Source organism: Cebidichthys violaceus, unplaced genomic scaffold (assembly GCF_023349555.1).
Source record: "Cebidichthys violaceus isolate CVI_PGR_0920_01 unplaced genomic scaffold, fCebVio1.0.p SCAF_12, whole genome shotgun sequence".
NCBI lineage: Eukaryota > Metazoa > Chordata > Actinopteri > Perciformes > Stichaeidae > Cebidichthys > Cebidichthys violaceus.
In genome coordinates this window covers 157980-181737 of record NW_027176285.1, presented here as the reverse complement: position 1 = coordinate 181737, position 23758 = coordinate 157980, and the positions used below count along the sequence as shown (strand labels likewise).

Below are 23758 nucleotides of genomic sequence, written 5' to 3'. Positions count from 1 at the left end.
TGTAGTTCTTGGAACTACAAAGACACTGTTGTACAGAGGGAAGCTTCTTAAAGAGACAGGACACCATCCTGTTTACCCACAAGAGAACACGTACACACACACGTACACACGTTTGGGTATTCAGTGGTTTACTTCTCCAGACTCAGTTCACAAGTTGCATGAACATCTTTCACTTCAATGATACATTCATACAGCATCTCTGTGATAGTGACAATGAGCTCATCATAAAAACATGCACATCTGTCCATCCAGATACATCATTCTACATTAAAATCATCTATTCACTCATTATTACAGCTGAGAATAAGACATTTCTGTCATCAGTATGATTCAAATGTTTGAGGAATCCACTGACATCTGATAGTTGAGTCTTTGATACCATGTCCCCTTACAAGTCATTTTAAATTAACACATTAGAACCTAAAACAGATTCAAAAATCCATTAAAATGTTAAACACGTTCCAACAGGAAGTGGACTCAACATCCAAATCTGACCTCCTATACGAAGTATTCCATTTCTCTACAAGCGTGCATGTTCAGTACCGAACGGCTTGGTCCAGTATGTGACCTTCAGCACCTCAATGCCAGCACTAAAACACTAAAAACATCGGTGAAACACGGCTCCGTCCCGCTGGACTCCCCGTGTGCGCTGGAACACTGCAGGACCAAACACTCTGCGGCAGGAACTAACTGGGCTTAAAACAGACGCAGGCGAGGCGGCTACAGTTTGAACCTCAGTCGGCACTTCCTGTTCCACATGAAGTAGCCGACGGGCCCGGAGGCGGGCGTGGGCCGGGCGACGCTGGAGAACGGCCTGGAGTTGATGCCGACGCAAGGCATCTCCTTCTTCAGAGAGGACAGGTGGCTGCCGCTCACGATGCCGAACACGTCCAGCAGGCCCAGCGTGGGGAACGTCTTATCCAAGTCTCTGGAAAAACACCAGTCCGGTCAGGTTTAGTCACTCGACAGGAGCAGGAAGAGCGGCGGAGGAGGAACTCACGTGAGAGCGGCCAGGTGGATGTGATAGCAGCGACTCAGGGAGAGATGCAGCAGACCCTTCAGCTGTTTGAGGACAGGGAAGCTGTCTGCCATCAGCAGAGTGCTGTCACTGTAACAGAGACATAGAGCTACATCAGATAGAGACAGAGCTACATCAGCAGAGTGCTGTCACTGTAACAGAGTTACAAAGTTAAAACTGTACGTAGTTGTCAGAATCCCTCCCCATTAGAAGATGACAGAGCGGTACAGCCAACAGATGAAATCTAGAAAATGAACCTTACCTTAGGTCTAGTGTTTGAATTAGGGGGCATCTGGTCACCAGCACTTTCACATCTGTATGAAAACAGAGTGAACATTCAAAGTTTAGACGGTGTTAAAAGGCTTTACTGTGAAGGTGCATGTTACAGCTGGGCCCCGCTACACCTGGTCTGGTTTAAGGGTTTGGTTTAAGGGGTCACTTTCACCACTCGTTACACTAGAACAGCCGTCAAAGAACGGCCATTAGTTTAGGTCTAAAATCTACATCTGAGTTGATATTTAGCAGGATCTCTTTGTTTCTTCAGAATTGATTTAATACTTGACTGGTATAAAGAAATAAAGTAGTCCATGAATATGAGATACGAGTTCACAGATAACTGGTGGTTGGTTCAAGGTGTTTAGCCGGCTCCTGGTCTTCTTCACGGTACATGTTGATAGTACGCCCTCTGGTGTTTCAGAGGGGAACGTAATGAACAGCACATGGAGCGTGGAGGATCACGCTGCGGTGCTCGAGTAGGAACAACTTTAAAGTCCCAGTAGGCTTCAACTTAAAAGCTCTCTCTGAAACTCACAATGTGTCCACGAGCTAGTTCACCTGCATACTGAAGCTCCACTAACGTATGCGGCTCAGAGAACGACTGATGCTGCTTCCTTCATGTGTTGCCTCTCTAAACGCTTCTAGCGTCTGAACTTTTGAGAAAGGTGCGACGCTACATGGACTCAGCCTCAGGTCTGACCAGCATAGGACTGTGAACAAAGAGTCGTACTGATTTGTTATCTAAACTACTCTGATTATCCGCCACCAATATATTGTGCATCTCTTATTGTAAACACCCCAAATCCTGCCTCTCCAGAGCTGCTGTCTCGAGCTGCATCTGCATCGATTCTCGACTCCGCCAACATTCACCAAGTATGAATTTCTAAAGCCACACGAGGTTATGAGACCGAAGATCCCCGATGCACAGGAGGAGACCCCGATGCACAGGAGACCCCGATGCACAGGTTTAGCAGCAGCACTCCCACCTACCGTCCAGCGTGAGCTTCTCTCTGTACCCGCTGAGGTTGAGGTGAGTAACACTGGAGCTCACACCATCAACAACACTCTTCACATGCTCACTGCTGAAGTCACACCAGGCGATGTTCAACTGCTCCATACTGCAGAGGACAGAACAAAGCACAGCGCATCGGTAAACTGCAGAGCTGGAGGATGAAAGCGCTGCTGTTCTTTGGACTTGGACAGACCGAGAGGCTGACCTGGTGCAGGACTTGAGCATGTCGGCCAGAGCCGGAGCGGAAAAGCCCGAGCAGCCGCTCAGGTTGAGCTGCAGCAGGTTTGGATTCTTAGACAGAGAGCTGAGGAGAGACGGGACAAATGAAGACACACACCATGAGAGAAGACTCACTAAACACAACTAACCCCAGATAATGATCAGGCATCGTCCAGCTGCAACACGCTCTATAATAACATTCACAGAAGTTCAGTCCTTCAGTCAGAAAACACCAACGCTGGTCCAGGGGAAGACTTCCTGTTTCTGTCATTGATATCACATTAGACCTCATCATGTATTCATTGTGTATTCATCATGTACTCATAGTGTTTTAATGTAAACGGTAGACTCATAGAAACGTCATGGTGCTTGTTGGTTAGGGTTCAGGCTTTTGAGGGGACAGAATCAGCTCCAGCGTGTCACGCCTCTGATGCAGCGACACGCTGGAGCTGGAGTCGTACCTGATGATGGCGTCTGAGAGCTGCAGACCCTCCAGGCTCAGATACTCCAGCTGCCTGCAGTGACAGATGAAGCTCTCCAGAGACGAGGTGGGGATGACGGAGCTGGACACATCCATCACAACGATCTGCAGAGGGCTGCACAACGGAAAAGACAACAACACTATCAAGACTGGAATCTTTTTCACTGAAGATGTTCCATTCTCATCTTTAATGTTTCACCTGAGAAGACAAAGTGGTTCACAGCGTTGATATATGAGAGCAAATACAAAAAATTCACTGTTTACAAACAGTCAAGAAAAACTACAATACTATGAATTAGAGATGCACCGATCCGATATCAATATCTGTATCGGTCCCGATATAGGAAAAAATTCTAGATCGGGTATCGGTGACAATGTGACCGATCCATAAAGGCAAATCTATTCAGTCCAAATATATGCGTTGTGCTCTGCGTAACGTCATGCGCTAGCGAACTGGCCGCATAGATTGTTTTCAAAATGGAGCGAGCTAAAGGATCAGCCATCTGGAACCGGGCAGCCGCTCTCAGTTGTCGGGGATAAGGGATTCCGGCTGCTAGTTAACCACCTGGAACCACGCTACGACATGGTAAGCCGAAAATATTTGTCGGAGAGGGCGCTACCTGAACTGCACGGTAAAGTGTGCAAACGCATATTGAAGGAGATAAAAGATGTCAAATCGATAAGTTTCACGACAGACATCTGGAGCTCCGACGTTTCCCCTGTGTCACTTTTAAGTTTAACAGCACACTGGCTGGATGAAACTTTTGTGCCACACAGTGCAATATTAAATGCAACAAACTTTCGTGGGTCGCACACCAGCGAAGCGATAGCAGCTAGCCTGAAGGAAATGTTTGACAAGTGGCAAATTTAGTTGAGCAAAATCCACGTGATTCTGAGGGACAACGCCAGCAACATGAGAAAAGCGATGGACAACCTGGGGGCGCGTAGCGTCGGCTGCGTTTTTTAAATCAATTCAGCACTGTTTTTCTCTATTAGATCGGTATCAGATCGGTATCGGCCGATACTAAACCTCAGATATCTGTATCGGTATCGGAAGTGAAAAACGTGGATCGGTGCATCCCTACTATGAATGATGTTACAGTACCAGACTCTCAACGGCAGTAGAAGACCGGCTGAGTACGTGTGTGTGTGTGTGTGTCCCGTTAGAGTATGTTTAACAGACCTGTCAATCATTACAGTCATTTCACAGACCACACGTGTCAAACTCAAGGCCCGAGTCAGTTCATGTGGCCCGAGAATCACCAGCAAAAATAAATAAATGATGAAAAGTTAGAGACTTGATAATAAAATGGTGGGCATTATGAGATAACAACAGGAGAGGCTTTCCAGCAAATGATGGACATTTCTGGAATATTTGTCAAAGAAGAGAAAGATTGATGCGGAGGGAAGAAATGTAACGGAAGATGTGAAAGAAGACATGTTGGTGCTTCAAGGAGAGAACCGGTCTTTTCTGTGTGATGAAAGAACACAATGTACGTCGGCATTTTGACACCAAACACAGAGCCAAGTATGCTGAATTCATCCCCAACAAAACATTTTTGAACAAAGTGAAAACATACTCAGAATATCCCTGAAGTCACTTGAACCTGGCAGAAGTGAACCTTCAGCAGCCCGAGTGGGGCCAGGACTAAAGGACTAAAGGTGGAGCGAGCCGCCCTGATGCTGGACTCACCCCGTGCCCGTGAAGTGCAGCTCTTCCACAAAGGAGCGAGGGCAGCGCAGCATGCGGACTCCGGTCTTCAGCACCTGCTGCAGAGCTGGACCCATGTGGGTTAGCCCCTCCAGGTCCACGCTGTGCCACAAAGACTCATCCAACCTGGAACAGACAGTCAATAGCTCATTGTTAAACTAATCCACAGGGTGAAACTGTGGACATATGAAACAAGAATGGAAGCAGTTAATCAGTGCAATCTGGTGGTTAGAGACTCACGCTAAGCGACGCCAGCGCTGGCAGACCGTTGACATCCGAAGCAGGTCCTGCAGAGGGATGTAGAAGAGGATCCGGAGGAGCAGCTCGTCGGGCAGGTGGTCCCACGCAATGTCTGCTGGGAAATTACAGGAATAAGATCACAGTAGGAACTCATCACAGCTGCAGAGCTGCTCAAAGGGACACACAGAGCTCTCCTACACGACGTGGAGTCCCTCTTCCTCCTGGATCTCCTGGCCAGGACGAATCGGCTGCCATCGTTCTCTTTGCCCTTGCTGCTGAGCCGCTGGTGCTTGTGGAGGGGTGACCACTGCTGGATGAGCTCTGTAGGGGTGCACTCCATGTCCGGGCCCTCACCGAGGCCGCCTTTAGACCTGCGTTTGTGGGTCCTCTTGGCCTGAGACAACATGGAGCCCTGGAGGCTCAGGCAGGGCAGATCCTGCAGCGGCATGCTGGGTGGAAGGAGAAACCAGCACTTCATCAACACGTTAACCAGACACCACAATGAAACGCTCACAACCTCTCCGTGCCGCCATGTTGATCTGCTGCGGCGGTAAGACCGCGCAAATTATAAATGCAAACGCAAATATGTGGTCTCTTGTACTTCACGCGATGCGTTCAGTCACACGTTTAGTTCTCATGTCGCGTTACTCGTCTTTAAAGCAGGAGGAGCCGTGAGACCTGGACGGAGGCCTGCTCCCAGGAAAGCGCGGCATTGACTAACAGCTACCACTAGCTTCAGTGTTAGGATGAAGCTGCACATGTTCAGCAGGAACAGAGAGCATGAACGCACCGCAACCGTACCTGTGTTCTGGCATCTCCTCCGGTTCAGAGCCGGTAAAGTGTTCGTTACGTTAGCGCGCTGCTTCCACCGCTGCCTCCAACCGGGACTCTTTAAACTTACCGCCGCGAGCCGCAGGGCGCGTAGTCCCGCGTCACCGACGTGTCTGCGCCGTACGTCACACGTCTTACGTCGCACTGACCGGAAGTGGCGGTTCTGTCTGGCTCGTTTCCACTTTGTGCATCACGGAGTGGAGCGTTTGTGTTTGTCTTCCAAATTACGTTGATGGTAAAAACCACATCAACGAGGGCACGCTGTACTTCTGTTATAGTCCACAAAGGCACGCGCTATGAAGGGATGATGCCCAAAATAAAATAAATAAAAAGATCAAACATTTCAGCATGGATATATGACCAGAATACAGTGTACTCCACCTCTCCTGTTTCAGGGCCTCTGATCAACATCCTCACACCATAGAAACCAGACGAGTGTGTTCCACAGGAAGTGTGTGTGTGTGTGTGTGTGTGTGTGTGTGTGTGTGTGTGTGTGTGTGTGTGTGTGTGTGTGTGTGTGTGTGTGTGTGTGTGTGTGTGTGTGTGTGTGTGTGTGTGTCACCATCTCTGGTCTCCCTGAGGACCAGAGGCTTCAGCCACGTCAGGATTCCACTGCTTTTTGTTTCATCCATTCAATGTTTCCACCTCAGTCAAGCATAACGTTGGTGCTATATTTGAACTTGTTGCTGTATGGCTGCTCCTCTACCTCTAGCTGGACTTCAGTGGGCCAGTCTGACTCAGAAGTCCCTCTTGTAGAGGTGAACAAACGTAACGGCAGCTTCACATTATCGCCTCCCAGAGAACTTCTCTGCCAATACATTCCTACTCAGATACAGCTATAGGTTATATTATTATTAATAATTATATATTATGTTACTGTGATCTTCAGTGTCTACTAGTGGTTCTGTACGGGAGCATGAAGGCTGCCCGTCAGACCCCCTCTACCACCACTGATGCTGATGGGTGTTCTGGAGTCCCTCTGAAGGGTAGTAAACAGGTCCTTCCCTTAAAGTTGATGGGTACATTTTGTAGTACTTTTATAGTTGATGGTAAATGGACTGTACTTGTACAGCGCTTTTCTAGTCTTGTGACCACTCAAAGTACTTTAACACTACATTCACCCATTCACACCCTGATGACTGGGGCTACCATGCAACGTGCTCCCCGCCCATCAGGACCACCTAACATTCACACACCGTAGCAGTTTGGGGTTAAGAGTCCTGCCCGAGGACACGTGGACCAGCGGAGCCGGGGATCGACCCTGATCCTGATGGAAGGATGACCCTGCTCTCCACTGAGCCGGTCGCTCATTGATCACAATGACTAGAGGAGAATAGTGTCTATAATCAGAAAACTGTACCTTAGGTTCACAAAGGACAGAACAAGAAATGATGGACAGCTTCCATATCTAGATTTTTAATTGACTCATTTTAAAGATGTGAGCAGATTCATCTTCACTATTAAGTGACAAGTTCCATTTAAGTGCATCGTCTTCACGTCCTGATTTGAAAGGTTACAGGTGAATCAATCAATCACCATGACAACATTAAGACCCAAATAAATTAGTTCATATTAGACCCAGTATTTTCAATATCTTTCAAACGATACAGTGATTGTATGTAGGACAGTCAGAGCGCGCGCGCACGCACACGCACACACACACACACACGTGTGTAGGCCACATGTATGAAACAACTAAAGAAGAGTAGAAACCATGTAAAATGGATTTCATAAAAATTAAATAAAAAGACAATGAACGGTAATAGCCAAGGGCTCCAAATAGAGTAAAAACTCAACTCGATGAAGCACTTTTTGGGGCAATTAATGCAATATTGTAAAAAGTGACCACACCAGGGACGAGTGAAGCACAGACATGGTTCTGGTTCAGCCAACTCGGCTCACTTCGTGGTGTACGTGAAGGTACTCATTGCATGTAAACATATTTGGCTTCAAGTAAGACAAGATGTGAGTTCCACACGTTCGGCGGTCGTCTGTAAGGCTCTGGGTGAAGCTGGGGCTGTGGTGAGGACCGGAGCTGCCTTGGTCTGAACTCGGGGGCTCCTAGTGTCGGCTACGGTACCTGGGTGGAGCGAATCTGTCCATGAGCTCATCACCTCATCGATACAGACAGAAACCATCTTTCTTCCACTAAGGTGACCATGCACGTCAGCAGAGCATGCCGTTATCTAAACCGTTTGAACTTCACCTCCCGGTTACTTAGAGGAAGCCATGTCCAGGTGTTTGAGGACCCCCCCCACTAGGTGCAGGCTTCCGGTGATGAGGATGTGGATCTCGGCCGCATCGCAGAGCGGAGCAGCTTTGGCCATGACGCTGGGTTTAACCGGCAAGTCTCTCTCGGCTGGGTCCGCCAGCACCAAATCCCTGCCCTGGGTGATCCACTGGAGGGCGCTGAGGATGCAGGGAAAGACCAGGGTGTCGGCCTTCCTCTCAGGGTCCAGGCCGTCCTCAATGAGCCGCTGAGTACCTTTGGTGTTGCCCGCGCCGTGGTGGAGATGCCAGCTTCTCTCGTTGTCCAGGCAGCGAGTCAACATGTTCTCCACCGAGACGTTGAAGTTCTGCTGGTCTAAGAGGCGAGGGAGAGACGGCATGACTACGGTCATAGTGGTTCTGGGTTCATTTGTAACACAAAAGCACTTCAATACTGTACACAGTCGAAACACAGTTAACAGACACGCCTGGGAACAGGGACGTCTCTCTGTAGCAACAGAGATCTACAGCAATAGCTATTGGCTTTCTTTATCCTTATTGAAAATGACAATTCACATCTGATCAGAAACAGACGTCGCTTCACGTGACGGTACTCAGGAAAGGACGTCTCACATCTCTTAAAACATATTTCCTTGTTTCCTCTCTCCTCGCATGGTTTCCTTTCATCTCTCCATGCATCCCTGGTGGGAGGGACTAAGACGCAAGGAAAGGACGCAAGTGAGGGAAACGGAGATGCAATTAAGAGACTTGGGATGAACCCTCTGTCCCAGCTCAACTATTCCTTTAAATGAACCACTGACTGTCCAGAAGTGGGAATCAATCTCAACACTATGCTGTGGGAAAGTAGGAGTCGTGACGAGTTCATGTGATTTAACACAGATACGTCCTTCCATCATTTCACAGTTCTGTCAGAATCAAGCGGCTCCTTGGTCTCACCTGCATTGCAAGAAGCGACGGCTTCAGTGATGTTTGGGCAGAACACAGCGAAGTCAAAATCACACGGCTGAAAAGAAAAACAGGAAAGTAGAAGACATGAGAACCAACGTTCCTCGTTCAAACATCCATTACTGGAGCTGACTTTAGATCTATTAGACTTTGTAGTAGTAAAAAAGATCAGCTGTCTAATGGTCACATGATGAATTCCATGTATGCACAGAGCAGGAAGAGCCAATCAGAAACCACACATCCATAAACAGTTACATTTTACTCATTCAGTAAAAAATATAGAAATTACTTTTTTGAATTGTATTTGTGTGAATTCCTGGTGCAATATGGTGATTATGGCCCCGTTGTTATTCATAGCTAAGAAACCGATGTATGCATGAAAGGTAGAAAACACAACACTGTTCCTTCAAAGAGTGCTGTGTGCTTACTAGAATAACAGCGGTTGATGCGTTGGGCCCTGCTGGTGCAGGTTTGTCACCACCAAATAAAGCAGGTAGACATCACTACATCTTTACATGTTTGATGAGATATTAGAGCGGTGGATGTCCATGTCAGCACCTGTAACAGCTGTTAAGACAATGGCCCTTCTCCCTGTGCTGCTGACAGCAGTTGTACTCACCACCAGTAGTTTCAGCATGGCTGCTGAGTCCCTCTCTCCTGTGGCATTGAACAGCAGAACTCTGGCAACAGGTCCGCTACAACACAAACATGTCATCAGCACCGTTCAGCTGTGTGACAGAATGTCTGCTGCTCTAGTATCAGAAACAATGAGGTGGTCTGAGTTCCACTTCTGGAAAGCAACATGGAGGATGAGCCAGCTGTGCTCCAGCTTCATGTCATGATGTTTGAACGTGTGGTCTTGTGAGGGGAAGTGTGCCACTCCACTAAACCAGCAGGCTTGGAGTGCTTCATTTCTGCAGGTAGTGACAGGTGTGTGACAGAGCGACTCATCCCGTCAGCAGGGACCGGTGTCATGAGGGACCCTCACCTTGCACTCCTCTCATGCTGCGCTGCAGTGTCTCTGAACCAGTGGACACAGGCCTGCATGCTGCGCATGGTGTGAGCTCCGTCCAGGAAGTAGGTGACTGCTCCGTGTTTCAGAGTCTGACTGCGTCCAGGCCACTCCGTGTCTGCCAGCCCTGAGACCAAACAGTCACTAATATCACAGCTAATATCACAGCTAATATCACAACCACCACTGAAGACGTGAAACAGAGAGAGGACTCCTCATCGCTAGTAGTTCTCTGAAACGCTCTTTAATTTACAAGAGATGTTGGTATTGTGACTGAAATATCCCAAATCAATATTGAACCAGACATCATGTGAACCATGAGGATGTTCTTCAATTCATTAAGGTTATTGTTACCATTACTATACTTCTGTGTTGTTATTACTACTTTCACAGCTGCTAATGTTGCAGAAGAAGTCTTGTTGCAGTTGATTAGAGTTGAGACATGCTCAGTCAAAGATGGAACACCGTGGTCCTGATCTCACTGTGATTGGTTGTTCTTCAGCACTCACCTGTCACCATGGTGGGGCTGGGCTTGAAGGAAGCCACCTGACGCCCCGCTGTGTTCTCCACACCGGTGGAGGGGAAGCTCTGATCTGTTGAGCCAGGACAGGGTGCTGTGAGACGTGAGACAGCCTCGAGCCCTTTACACACATGGACACACAACACTGCTGCTGGCTTGTGTTCTAGGACTCATGATACCTATGAATTGAGAGGTAGCTTCTCTTATGATGCGACATACAGACCTACAGGCCCACCTGGTAGACATCTTTTCTGCAGCCAAGTGCGAGTCAGCTGGAGGGCTAGGGAGGCGTTGGAGCGCTGGTGCTGTCCTGCCAGGCCCAGACGCAAAGGTCCACAATCTGCCTGGTAGTCCTCCAGCTCCGGACACACCCACAGAGGACACTACAACAACAACAACAACAACAACAACAACAGGTTAGACTGCATTACAGGAAACCGAGCAGCTGGAGCGGAGAGTTCAATTGCTGACCGCTCACTCACTCTCGTCTCTTCGGCCCGGCTCCTGAGCACAACCATCGCATCTTCTGGCTGCTTCACTGTGAAGGCAGCAACGCCCGGCTGAAAACACATGATTAACAGCCAATGAGCTCACAGAGCAGTAGAACTCTACTGAACAACGAGTTCTCCTCAGAGCAGTAGAACTCTACTGAACAACGAGTTCTCCTCAGAGCAGTAGAACTCTACTGAACAACAAGTTCTCCTCAGAGCAGTAGAACTCTACTGAATGAGTTCTCCTCAGAGCAGTAGAACTCTACTGAACAACGAGTTCTCCTCAGAGCAGTAGAACTCTACTGAACGAGTTCTCCTCAGAGCAGTAGAACTCTACTGAACAACGAGTTCTCCTCAGACACGTCTGAATTCAGGTACGAAGACATCCTAACTCTGTTTCACTTTATCGTTGAGCTTCAAATAGCCCAGCTTATATTGACAACATAAACTCCATCTGCTGATGAAGACGAAGATGTAAGACTTTTATTGTCACATTACTCATTCACAGTGGCACGTTTATGAGGATTACTCATTACCTTGAAGATGCCTCCTTTTTGCCAGGCGATCTTTTCAATGGTGTCTCCAAGAATCTGAGTGTGGTCTATCCCCAGAGAGGAGATCCCACACACCCACGGCCTCCTGAACACAGAACCACAGGAGGGAGCACATCGGTCCAGTGATAATAGTGATGAATAGGGCTGGGGTTAGATTAATCACTGATAAAGGCACTATTTACATGTCATACAAAAAGACAAATTAATTTCTAGAAATTAAAAATCTTTGAGTAAATATTTCCAAATCAAATAGTTCACAGGATGTTCAGCCTGTTTCTTCATAAGAAGAGGCAAGAACGATGCACACAAGAGATCAAGAGGAACACCTCAATCACTGACAGAGCTGCTGCTCGTCATCTTCCGTCATGTTCTCAGATGGAGATGTGGGAGACTTCACTGCTGCATCTCTTAGTAACTGTCAGCCGATGTCTTTGGTTCAAAGAAAGGCCTTTTGGTTTTAAGATGCACATAATGCTGCTACACATGTCTGTCTTTTTAGCCATGATGCTAGCTAACAAGACCTGAACTGAAATGCTAAAAATAGCAACGTAGACACCATGAGGACCATGAAAATGAGTGTGACAAAGGCTCTATGTGTGGGCATTGTGTGTACAGTCTTCATGTTTGAATTGAACAAGATGTGAGACTCACTCTGCCCAGCCGTCTAACAACACTCAGGGATAAAGCACTAGGAACTTGTTGTTATCGTAAAAACACAGCAGTGCACCCAGTCCAGTGTCAGTGGAGCTTTGGACTTTGGTCAAATAGCACAACATGGATCCGGTCTGTTGGAGGAGGACTCAGTGGGTAACTGATGTAACCTGATGTAACCCGTTTGTCCTGGATCCTCGCCATAGATAGACTTCAATGTCTGCAAACAGCTTCAGACTTCATCACTCACTACACATAGTACATATCACTGATTCTGTCCTCAGAAGTCAAAGTTTAATGAGAAAACATTTTGAAATGAAACCTCACTTTCATTATGGGACAGTAGCAGGGATGTATGGCTCAGAAGCACTTCAACAAAATGACAAACTATAACACAATCAAGTGTAGTGGGCCTGGTACTGGTACTGGTTAGTACGTCTGGACTGGCCACAACGTTAAGCTGTGTAGTTAATCCACGTCTCACTCACTCACTCTCACACCTGAGGGAGAGTAGAACCTGTAGATGTACTGCGCAGTAAGAAGACGTGTACAGTAATACAGTAATCTGTCTACTTATGGTGTAGTAACACTGCTGGACCTGTTCTCAGCTCTGATGAAGACTGATCCTGATCCAAGCACCTCTTATTGAGACACTACAGCCCTTTATTGGGTCCAAGCCGGTATATTACAGCTGTTGTGTGTCCGTGTACCAAAGTGACATGTCAGTTAATCATCACTGTAATAAGTGACATATCATTGCTCTTCTACAGACACTCTGTGCTCAGAAGAGTCTGATCTGAAGCACAGAAACAGATATCTCCAGGTTGAAAGAGCAGGTAAACAACGGCTTCATAAATATTGAGTCTTACCGTATAATGTTGGTGCAGTCGTATGCACCACCAATCCCTACTTCAATTACAGCCAAATCAACCTGGACAAAGAGAAGAGTCATTCAGATTCAAAGGAAGTTAGTAGCTTCAGTAAAACATTGTGCCTGCTAGTGGACTGGACCAGTCTGTCCATCAAACACAGTGATGCAGCACAAGGCCTCTTCAAGTCTACAGTGAACCATTGAGGACCATCGTTGAGCTTTCATGATGTTACACACAAGCTCAAAGAAACGGCCAGAACAGCTGGTCTCTAAAGACGAGTCAGTAGAACCGCATCACGTTCAGACCTAGAGGCTGGACCTTTGTGGCTCATGACCATAACTTCTGTATAACTCCTGTGTGAAACATTGAGCCGCCTGCTGATGAAGGCATACCTTCTCCTGAAGAAACGCATGGAAGGCCAAGATGGTGAGGAAACGGAAGTATGCCGGCATCGTCCCTCCATGGGCGTCCTGAAGAGGTCAAAGAGAGGGAATCACTGCGCCTTCTGTGAAACAACCACTTCATTCCATTCAACCATTTGTTTCAGCACGAATGGAGATCAACAGATTAATGCTCATCTATATGTTTTAATTCTTCTTTAAAGCTAAACAATAAGTTTGTATCAAGTCAGCAGGATGGAGGTCTCCCTTCATTGGCTACCTATCCATGTCAGGTGAGACCTTAAGGACACGTCCTTTCCTACCCGTCTGGTCTCCTTAAACCTTAGACTCCAATCAGGACTCAACTCCCACAGCTGTTTGTGTTCCCATCGTACCTCTCGTTAAGGAATAACCTCCTCATGAACGTCAATTCACTTCAGCTGTCAGCATTCACTACATTACTTCTCTACGGCACACAGGAAGTGTTTGTCTAAAATATTTAAGGAATCAAAAGTGCACATTGACTTCTGGTAAAGTGACCAACGTGTGCCGTCACATGACGGTCATGCTCATCCTGACACGAGGGTTTCATTTACTACGGACTCAATTACAGTGTGACACCGATTAAACCCAAGAAGTAGCCGTGCTCAGTCTGGAGGTCACGGTTCCTTCAGGCTAGTCCATCTTCAGTTAAACAGACAGCGCATTTAAAGAGAGACGGGTCTGTGTGTAAACCTCGTTACGTAGCCCACCTTAGTCTCATCCAGTCGTCCGTAGACCTGCCAGAAGTACTTGGTGAAGAGCTCTTTAACAATGGGCTGTCCGTTGATCCGGATCCTCTCTCTGACTTGTACCAGATGTGGGGAACTACAACCAAGAAAGAAAAACCAGAAGGAGCGTTTAGTCACTTCTGACTGACGGAGAAGTAAATAAACAGGATGGCAAGGTGCATCACTATGTGCTATCATCAATGAATGTAAAGCCATTAAAATGAACAACAAGTCAAACTCCACTCATCTGCAGCTGATAATGTGAGCCTTAATATTGACAATATGCAACAGTATTATTACAGTAAACAGTAAAGGAACAATAAAGACTCATCACATGACATGTAACGAGTCCAAACACTAAAGGTCCTGTGGTGTCTTTGCCAACAACTCAACAGCTGATGGAGAGATGCCACACCTGAACTCACTTTCTCCACCAGCCAATGACTCCACCTTCAGTCACAGGTAGGTTTCAGTGGATAAGAGGTTGTGTGAGGACTGGTCCGTTATAGAGTTCTAAACAGTAATACTCTAAACGGGCCAATGCACTGACACCGTCCTCCTCCGTATCCAGTCCTCTTATTCACAGCTTTACCTGTAGAATCCTGTGCGGAAGCCATAACTTCTTAAAATCTGCTCAGTGAACGCACATGTTGACCCCTGAAAGATAAACGCAAACACTCAGAGGCCACCCTCACATCACGTCACAACAGTGGACAGAGCGTCAGAGGTTGCATAATGTGAACTAGGATCTAAATGTGAACAATGTCAACACTTGTGTATTGTCTGGTCAAAGGGTTACTCACTGTGCCTTTGAAATGCTACACATGAAACACTGCAGCGGTCTGTCTGGTCAGCTTACCTTGCCCTTTGTTCCCGTCACATGAATGATATTGAGATGGTCTAGCTGCTCCACCTTTGAAACGGGCACAAACGCATCAGATGAGACAGACGGAAGTAAACACTCCATCACACGTCGGTTGTAATCCTTGAAGTGGTCACTGCTCCAGAGTATAAGAGACTCACTGTGAGGCCGGCTCGTTCCAGGAAGCCTCTCATGGCCTGCATCTGCAGCTGAGGGTGGCTCCGCTCTCTGCGTACCTGCTCCAGAGCACTGGCATTGGTCTGCAGCGTGTTCAGAGTGCATATAGCATCCTGCAGAGAGACACACACACACACACACACACACACACACACACACACACACACACACACACACACACACACACACACACACTCTTTGTAAACAGTAACACTAGTGCAATGATTAACTCAACAGGTTGCTTAGTACATGATGTTACCAGATAAATGTGTCTTGCTTGTGACTGTTAACACGTTCATGTTGGTTTAGCTCGTGAGTAGTTTCACATATGTTGAGTTAAAACAAAACAACTTTACACAAACTCTCTAACTCTCTGTGGCATCAGAGGTTCAGACCACGTGTCCGCACTCTGGTTCCACTTTGACGTGAGTCTGCCAGTGAGTGTGGCAACACCACACGGTCGCGTTACAGCTGCCAGAGTAACACCGGGACGGTCCATAGTCCAGTCCCTCAGGACCCAGCAGCTCGCCAGCCACACGGCCGTACCGTTGGTCTCAGACAGTCAGCCATGTTTCTCTCCACCTCACCACTCCACTTCTAGCACAAACTTGTCAAACTACCGCGGGTGGCTGGTTAGCTCGCTAGCAGCCGGTGCAGAGCTAGGTAGAAGGGCGTACCTGGTACTCCATGCCTGGTATCTGCGGGGCCGTCTTGGTGCTGTAGAACCTGTGTGAAAAACCCGCCAAACCACACGCCCAGTCCTGCGTTCGGAGCCGCGCCGCAAACACGGAACCCCGCCGCCACACGCTCGACATGCACACCATCATGGTGCGTCGAGCTGTCACAGGAAGCTGCAGCCAAATATGGGAGGTTCCTACACACACACACACACACACACACACACACACACACACACACACACACACACACACACACGATGACGTCAAGACAAGCCCCCATCATTTTGCAAACCAGTTTTTTATTAAAAAAAAGATGATCTCTGATCTATTTATTATTTGTATTTGATAAGCGGTGCACCTTGTTTGTATTTTGGGAACCTGTGTGTGCATGACACAATAACTAACTAACTCACTAACTAACTAATCTTCTATATTGCCTAAATATTGAAAATCATAAAAAACTATGAATGGAATGTACATGCACGTTAACATTTATTTTTGCTGAGCACGTATATTTGGGGAAACTGTCAGGTCATTATGAAATAAAATGAAAGTATAACTTGCCTTGAATGATGATGCCTGTGATGCTCGTTATATTTACAGCCACAGTAATATCCACTCAAGATAAAAACAACATGATCTGCCTACCTTTTGATTGGTGGGACGAACGTTTGCCCACGCTGACGCAGGACATAATTGCCTCACATTAAGTAGTGCCACGACAAATATGGATGGATATGGATGCAGGCGGTAGTACTCCTCCGGGCCGCCGGGTGTCGCTCTCCACTGAAGTCGTTCCATGTTGCTGCCTTCAAGTACCGTCACTGACTTGATGATACGTTTACAAAAACGATTGGACTAGAAATAATACTTTGATTATTTTACGTCTTATTGAATTACATTCTGTGTACACAATACGAGGGGGTGTTTGTATTTATACATCTGTATTTTTAGTATTGTTTATAAATTAAAGAAACAGTTCATAACATTGCTGAAGTCCAGGAGTCTGAGTGTCACATGAACGCAGCACACTCAGCGGGGTCGCAGAGATGCAGCGAGACAAGACGAGCAACGCCGGCGGGGCTGAAAAGTAAGAATATATCGGTTTACAGCGTCGCTTTTAAAACACGAGTGTTTTAAGTAATGTGATTACCGTGGGTCGTGTTTTATGTCGCTCGTGTTCTGACAATAATGCTCCATTATTTAATGAAACGTCTCTTCAGGCCCGACCGGGAGGCCGCCATCATGTCGAAGTACTACGATGGAGTTGAATTTCCTTTCTGTGACGAGTTCTCCAAATACGAAAAAATGGCAAAAATAGGACAAGGAACCTTTGGGTGAGTCTCCCCAAAATACATCTACGTGTGTGTGTGTGTGTGTGTGTGTGTGTGTGTGTGTGTGTGTGTGTGTGTGTGTGTGTGTGTGTGTGTGTGTTAACGCACAGACCGTAAGAAGGACTCACGTTAGCTGTGTTTAGCTAGCTTGTTAGTGGACAAGTAACGTTGAGGTAGTTGGGCCCACCGCTGCTCTGCTCGTGGACAGCTGTTCAAAGGTCATTTCAGGACAGTTACCTGTTCAGAGACTTTATTAAATGTAGCTGACTGTCAAAGAACCTAGCCTGGTGGATTGAATAGTATAGTTACCAGAGGGACGTTGTGCTCTGTAGTTTATATACGACTCCCCTAATCACCTTAAAAGAAACATTTAGGTATTTACTGTATAATAAAGATCTACGTGGAAATGACTGTTGGCATTATATGTTAAATGTATGATCCTAATGTTTAGGTTTGCTTTCTCTTTTTTTAAGTAAAGTGTGTGATTCGTTGTGCTTCTCTTCACAGAGAAGTGTTCAAAGCGAAGCACAGACAGACGGGGAAGAAGGTGGCTCTGAAGAAGGTGTTGATGGAGAATGAGAAAGAAGGGGTAACGTATCACTCACTGTAGTCCGTTGTTGAGTCAGCCTAAGTGTTTCTTACTCATGACTAACAGGTTCGTTCTGGTTAGAGTCAGGTCTTATTTTATTATATTACTGTGAAGTCACTAAATTGATCCGATGGGATAAGAAACATGATCAATGAAGACGGGCTGTACACGGACCACCAGGGTGTGTTTCAGAGAGCAGTTCATCTTTTCTTCATTTTACAAATGAAGAGAAGAAAATAATATTTGACAAATACAAAGAAGTTTAAGTCATAATCCAGACTGACAGTGTTTATGATGTCACTGCTTCATGTAGAGCACGATAGATCTGACTAACTACATCAGTGTGTTCTGTTAATGTGTTCTTATGGTGTGTGTGGCAATGTTTTACAGATTTATATATTTTCTTATTTAACAACACACTCATGTAATCACAGTCAGATCTATCGTGCTCTACATGAAGCAGTGACATTATAAATCTGTTATTTTACACATTCACAGTCAGTGATTTACTGACGCATGTTTAAACTGTTACTTTCAGTCTGGATTATGATTAAACTTCTTCATAATTGTGTAATATTACATGAACCGAGCTTTGATTGGTCGGTAGGCGGAGCTTTATTGGAGTTGATCTGTTGTCTCCAACATGAGCTGCTGTCTTTAAAGAGACATAAAGAAGAAGGAACCTGAGGGAGAGCAACAGAGGAGGATCCTCTGTGGACACGCGTGTGATCGACGTCATGTGTGCAGAGTTACACATTCATCACATCACTGATTCATATGATGAGGAGTAATAGCAGCACTAATCATGATCACTTATAATAGTAGCAGTGGATTAAATCCATTAATAATGATGATAAAAGCAGTAGTGGTAATAGAAACGTGACTAATAATAATAATAGTAGTAACTGAGTGTCAGTTAGAACCACGGTCCAGGTAGAACCACGGTCCAGGTAGAACCACGGTCCATGTATCCTAGCACCCCCCGCATTCTAGGACGTGGTCCAATGCAGCCTGAGCAGCCCTCACTGTAGGTGTTTGCTCTATTTGGTGAGGATGTCTTCCCCTGCACCAGATCTTTAAACTGGTTCCACAACAGAACCAGCCCTGCTAGTGAGAGGTCAGCAGAGTTAGGAAAAGTAAGTTCATAGACTAACAGCTGTCACTGAAGTGACTCCATTCTGTCTGAGCGCAGGCATCAGAGGGCAGACGGGAGTTTGGTCACATGCAGCAGCAATGGAATCACACACACACACACACACACACACACACACACACACAAGCTGCTGAAAATTCTACTGACTTCACTGATATACTTTATTCTCTGTTTGCACAAACTTTATTATTAGTCTTGTTGTGAGATGTTGTTTCAGATTATGAATGCTTTTGTTGCTCCTGTTCTAGTGCTTATTGTTTTGTTGAATGAGTTTGTAGGATGTCTTTGGTTTTGTCGCTTATCGTTTCAGGGATTCTGTGCATGTTATGTGTGATTAGACTAGACGGTAGCGTGTTTGTTATACAGGGAACATATTGTATACATGGCGTGCTCATCGTGCTGCTCGTCTCGGCTCAGAGAACTGAGCGTCAGTTTCTTCAGTCGTTACAGGAGATTTCTCCGGCTGCTTTGTTTCAGTTCCCAATCACAGCGCTCAGAGAGATCAAGATCCTGCAGCTGCTCAAACATGAGAACGTGGTGAACCTGATTGAGATCTGCAGAACAAAAGGTTGGTGTCCGTCTCTGTCCTCGTTTAGTTTGTGTTCTCTATCGGCGGGAGCAGGAAGCCGGTTGGTTGTTTTTCATGTTCCCTGTCGTTGTTCTTGAAGCGACTCAGTTCAACAGATACAAAGGCAGCATCTACCTGGTGTTTGACTTCTGTGAGCATGACCTGGCCGGGCTGTTGAGCAACGCCAACGTTAAGTTCACCCTCGCAGAGATCAAGAAGGTCATGCAGATGCTGCTCAATGGATTGTACTACATCCACAGAAACAAGGTGAGGCTTGATGAAGGTGGTTCTTCTGACAGATGTGTATGTTGAACATCATGGCAGGCCCACACTGAACTGATCCCACTGGTCTGTAGCTCACTATACACTGATACCATATCATTTAATATCCTTACTACATAAAACTTCAAACTTCTAAACATAGAATCTATAACACATTTTGCATACTGTGACCCCCTACTGAGGTCCAGACTCAGCCCCAAAGCTCCTGAAAGCTTTTATAGTTTTACTTCCTAACAGTACAATGTTGTTGCAATTTTAAACAAACATTATTACGATATCAAACATTGCAATTTTATAACTTTTTTTTAAACTTCAAATAATCTGTTTTATGTAATAAGATAACGTTTTCACTTCAGTCATTTTCAGTGCAACCACATGTTGGACTGACACCGTCATAAAGACATGTCTCTAAAGACACGTCTTGCAGACATGTCTCTAAAGACATGTCTCTAAAGACACGTCATGCAGACATGTCTCTAAAGACACGTCATAGAGACACGTCTCTAAAGACACGTCATACAGACGTGTCTCTAAAGACACGTCATAGAGACATGTCTCTAATGACAAACCAAAGTGTTTGCGTTACAGTCTACAGAGTCCACCTCTGCTGACTTTAGCCTAGACCGCACCAGGAACCACTCAGTACCTCTAGTGGACTGAAGAAGCCAACAGGGTTCCTTTGTATTTTACATTAGGGAGGTCAAGTTTACATTATTGAGGGAATTTCATATGATTCACTGAAATCTAATATTTATTACCAAATATTTCCTTTTACTTTAAGTCATCTGTAGTGTTAATATTGCTAATGGTGCCTTGAGATACACCATTCAAATGTATTTTCATTGATAGAAATATCTTATTATCCATTTAAAACATGTATTATTAGCTTCTTAGAGCTAGTGTTAAGAAGTTAAGCAGCTCATAATTCATCTCTAATATCTATTTATGTTGTTGTGAAAACATCTCCTTCAAACATCTGGATTTATTCAAGTTTCTCACCAAAGCTACATTTGACAAGATTACATTTGAACACATCACAGTATAATTTACTTTTGTCCAATACTCATTTTATCTGAATGGAGCTTGAACGCACCACAATGTAACTTGATGACCTGGTAATAACAGCTGCTGCTGTCAACATTACTGCCGTCACTAGCTCTCCTCCGGTCGATCAACGAGGATGAGTTGGTCAGTGTCTCGTTATGAATGTTTGACGTGGAGATGACCTGTATAATGGCAGCATCACTGAGAGTGAGCAGCGATGGACCTATTCTGCCCTGCTGTTCGTTAGTGTTTGGCTTCTTTTAGAGCCGATGGCTGTAGGCTTAGCTGGTATGGACCCCGTAGAGGAGACATGCTGTCCCCATCTCTAAAGCAGGTGGCTGGGTGTTTTGTATTCTGTTGCACCTTTTAAACCCAGGAAATACCACCTCATGTCATTTGTTACTCTCACTGGTTCGATGTCTTGTGGGCTTCATCATTATTTTGCATCTCTTGGATCAGATCCTTCACAGAGACATGAAGGCAGCCAACGTGCTCATCACCAGAGACGGGGTCCTGAAGCTGGCGGACTTTGGTTTAGCTCGAGCCTTCAGTCTGGCTAAAAACAGCCAGGGGAACCGCTACACCAACCGCGTGGTCACACTGTGGTACAGACCTCCAGAGCTGCTGCTGGGTAAGAGACCACCAGAAACCTCGCAGCGATGCACATGGGCAGAAATGTGCACGTGCTGTCCTTCATGTCCACTGCTGTCCAGTCATGGATGCGGTTCACTTCACTGATCTGTTGGTTGGTCCTGCAGCAGCATCCAATCAGCAACGTGTGCAGCCATTACATTCAGAGTGCTACTGTGTCAATTCAGTTATTGTCATCAAATGTCAGAGAGGCATTCAGTAATGAATTAATGCTGAGTCTACCAAGTGCATCACAAATGAATTCAAATGAGTGCTGGGCAACTTAACGCGCTATTATCTCGTTATCACATTAATTAATTAACGCTGACAATTATTTTATACGCAGTTTTTTTAAAATTATTATTATTTTGGAAGTCTGTTGTCACTGGTAACAGTGGAAGGAGTCTTCATCAGACTACGTTGATGCAGCGCATGGAAAAGTATATTTTTTTATATATATATAATTTTTTCCTGATAGGTGAGCGAGACTACGGCCCCCCCATCGACCTGTGGGGAGCAGGCTGCATCATGGCAGAAATGTGGACCAGAAGTCCCATAATGCAAGGCAACACTGAGCAGCATCAACTCACGCTCATCAGCCAGCTCTGTGGCTCCATCACTGCTGAGGTAAGATCAGTTTAGACTGAGGTGGATTCGATCTGAACCCCGAAGTGTCGATCATGAACCGTTTTGGCGTTCCATCAGGTGTGGCCTGGCGTGGATAAGAAGTATGAGCTTTACCAGAAGATGGAGCTGCCCAAAGGCCAGAAGAGGAAAGTAAAGGATCGTCTCAAAGCTTACGTCAAAGACCCGTACGCCCTGGATCTGATCGACAAACTCCTGGTCCTGGACCCGGCACAGCGCATAGACAGCGACGACGCGCTCAACCACGACTTCTTCTGGTCCGACCCCATGCCCTCAGACCTGAAGAACATGCTCTCCACCCACAACACCTCCATGTTTGAATATCTGGCCCCGCCCAGACGGAGAGGCCACATGCCACAGCAGCAGCCCAATCAGAACAGAAACCCAGCCACCACCAGTCAGACCGAGTTTGACCGAGTGTTTTAGTGGTTGAAGAAACGGACGGACGGTACTTCTCACAAGTGACAACTTAATTTCCCAACCAGCCGAATATTGAGGAGGCTCCACATTCCTTTGTTGGTGTGTGTGTGTGGGTGTGGGTGTGGGTGTGGGTGTGGGTGTGGGTGTGGGTGTGGGTGGGGGTGGGGGTGGGTGGGTTTGATCGATCGGGACTTTAATGCTCACTTCATGCAGAGCCCTATGCAGGCCATGCCATGCCATCATGTTCCAGCGCTGTGCTTTCGTTCCAGGTAATGATGACTCTGGTGTTCGGCTCCGTTCACTCCAGGCCACACAGTTTAGGAGAGATTCTGGCATTTTATTTTTTTTACATTTTCACACATGATTATTGTTTAGTTTTAAAAGATAGCTGTCTCTTTAAAGGCTGTGCAGCATTTGAGGTTTTTATTTATATTAAGACCTTTATTTAAACCATTTTATACAAATAATTCACACATGGCCAAATGTAACATACCCAAAATAAAACCGTTCCTTAAGTTGACTAAGATGCTGTGATCATGGTGTTTCCTGAGGTTGACACTCAAACTCAGAACATGTACCTTCTATGTGAGCTGGTGTTCCTGTTTGATTCACAGAAATATGAAGTGTAGCAGAAAGCTGGGCTTAAAAACCCAACAAGACTCAAGAGCGTGTTCCTCCAGTAGGTGGCGGCATATCACTATCATTGGTGGTACATGCACACGTTTGATGTGCTTTCTACTGAATTCTTGGCCGTCTTCTTTCCTCTAGAGCTAGCAACGATGCAACCCTTCTACCATGTCTGCTACCTGCATGACAGGTGTTCAAACGTGTGCAGGTTCTTCTGCTGGTCCCCTTTGAAGACCTGGAGCGCTTTCTGGAACAACTGTAACCAAAACTGAATGAGTTTCATGCAGAGTCCCCATGTGTGGTTCCCTCTAGAACCTTCTGAGGGTCCAGGTAAGAACCTGTTGATCTCATCAATTGTTCACCACAAACACTCCTCATCAAGCCGATGCTCTATCTGAAGGTTCCCTGGTTTTAGTAAAGACGGCCACTGCAGCAGAAGTTAGAGGATAACTGTATCGGAGTACCTGGAGGCCTGGCAGTTTGCAGTACGTGAGAGTACAGTAGTACCGTAGTACAGTACTGAGTAGAGTTAGTC

The 23758-nt window shown here is 46.1% G+C and overlaps 3 protein-coding genes across 8 annotated transcripts; 1 reads left to right on the top strand and 2 right to left on the bottom strand.

Moving 5' to 3' along the window:
- Nucleotides 1-111: 111 nt before the first annotated feature.
- Nucleotides 112-5846, bottom strand: skp2 (S-phase kinase-associated protein 2, E3 ubiquitin protein ligase). Of its 3 annotated transcripts, none has more exons than XM_068705472.1 (10): nt 5759-5846; nt 5156-5406; nt 4958-5072; nt 4700-4843; nt 2987-3121; nt 2512-2610; nt 2285-2412; nt 1281-1332; nt 1001-1108; nt 112-928 (listed from the first exon to the last, which is right to left on the bottom strand). In XM_068705472.1, exons 1-10 carry the CDS (start codon nt 5770-5772, stop codon nt 721-723), a joined length of 1254 nt encoding a protein of 417 aa, XP_068561573.1. In that variant the 5' UTR covers nt 5773-5846; the 3' UTR covers nt 112-720. The 3 variants fall into 3 exon arrangements, with proteins under 3 accessions (XP_068561573.1, XP_068561574.1, XP_068561575.1); XM_068705473.1 differs by having other exon boundaries at nt 4958-5069; XM_068705474.1 differs by having other exon boundaries at nt 5156-5393; nt 5759-5845.
- A 1331-nt stretch (nt 5847-7177) lies between these two features.
- fpgs (folylpolyglutamate synthase) lies at nt 7178-16616 on the bottom strand. Of its 4 annotated transcripts, none has more exons than XM_068705680.1 (16): nt 16580-16616; nt 15929-16125; nt 15236-15364; nt 15072-15125; nt 14805-14869; nt 14195-14309; nt 13455-13532; nt 13060-13121; nt 11522-11624; nt 10977-11054; nt 10718-10877; nt 10484-10615; nt 9951-10101; nt 9582-9657; nt 8954-9020; nt 7178-8372 (listed from the first exon to the last, which is right to left on the bottom strand). In XM_068705680.1, the coding sequence occupies exons 2-16, from the start codon at nt 16076-16078 to the stop codon at nt 8002-8004; spliced, it is 1791 nt and encodes a 596-aa protein (XP_068561781.1). In that variant the 5' UTR covers nt 16079-16125; nt 16580-16616; the 3' UTR covers nt 7178-8001. The 4 variants fall into 4 exon arrangements, with proteins under 4 accessions (XP_068561781.1, XP_068561782.1, XP_068561783.1 ...); XM_068705681.1 differs by having other exon boundaries at nt 10730-10877; XM_068705682.1 differs by having other exon boundaries at nt 10484-10567; nt 16580-16615.
- Nucleotides 16617-16882: 266 nt separating this feature from the next.
- On the top strand, nt 16883-22722 carry cdk9 (cyclin-dependent kinase 9 (CDC2-related kinase)). Its single transcript, XM_068705684.1, has 8 exons — nt 16883-17021; nt 17155-17268; nt 17773-17854; nt 19485-19575; nt 19676-19842; nt 21361-21532; nt 22010-22158; nt 22237-22722. The coding sequence occupies exons 1-8, from the start codon at nt 16981-16983 to the stop codon at nt 22600-22602; spliced, it is 1182 nt and encodes a 393-aa protein (XP_068561785.1). The 5' UTR covers nt 16883-16980; the 3' UTR covers nt 22603-22722.
- Nucleotides 22723-23758: the final 1036 nt, after the last annotated feature.

Bases quoted from the DNA above. Each gene is read 5' to 3' on its own strand.
- skp2 (XM_068705472.1), bottom strand. The intron at 5,073-5,155 runs GTAGGAGAGCTC...GTAATTTCCCAG, and splicing joins GAAGAGGGACTCCACGTCGT to CAGACATTGCGTGGGACCAC. The intron at 3,122-4,699 runs GTGAGTCCAGCA...TCCGTTGTGCAG, and splicing joins CTGCACTTCACGGGCACGGG to CCCTCTGCAGATCGTTGTGA.
- fpgs (XM_068705680.1), bottom strand. From the start codon at position 16,078: ATGATGGTGTGCATGTCGAGCGTGTGGCGGCGGGGTTCCGTGTTTGCG. The intron at 14,310-14,804 runs GTAAAGCTGTGA...TCTTGGTTGTAG, and splicing joins TTCCGCACAGGATTCTACAG to TTCCCCACATCTGGTACAAG. The intron at 13,122-13,454 runs GTATGCCTTCAT...CTCTTTGTCCAG, and splicing joins ATGCGTTTCTTCAGGAGAAG to GTTGATTTGGCTGTAATTGA.
- cdk9 (XM_068705684.1), top strand. From the start codon at position 16,981: ATGCAGCGAGACAAGACGAGCAACGCCGGCGGGGCTGAAAA. The intron at 17,022-17,154 runs GTAAGAATATAT...ACGTCTCTTCAG, and splicing joins AACGCCGGCGGGGCTGAAAA to GCCCGACCGGGAGGCCGCCA. The intron at 17,269-17,772 runs GTGAGTCTCCCC...TTCTCTTCACAG, and splicing joins ATAGGACAAGGAACCTTTGG to AGAAGTGTTCAAAGCGAAGC.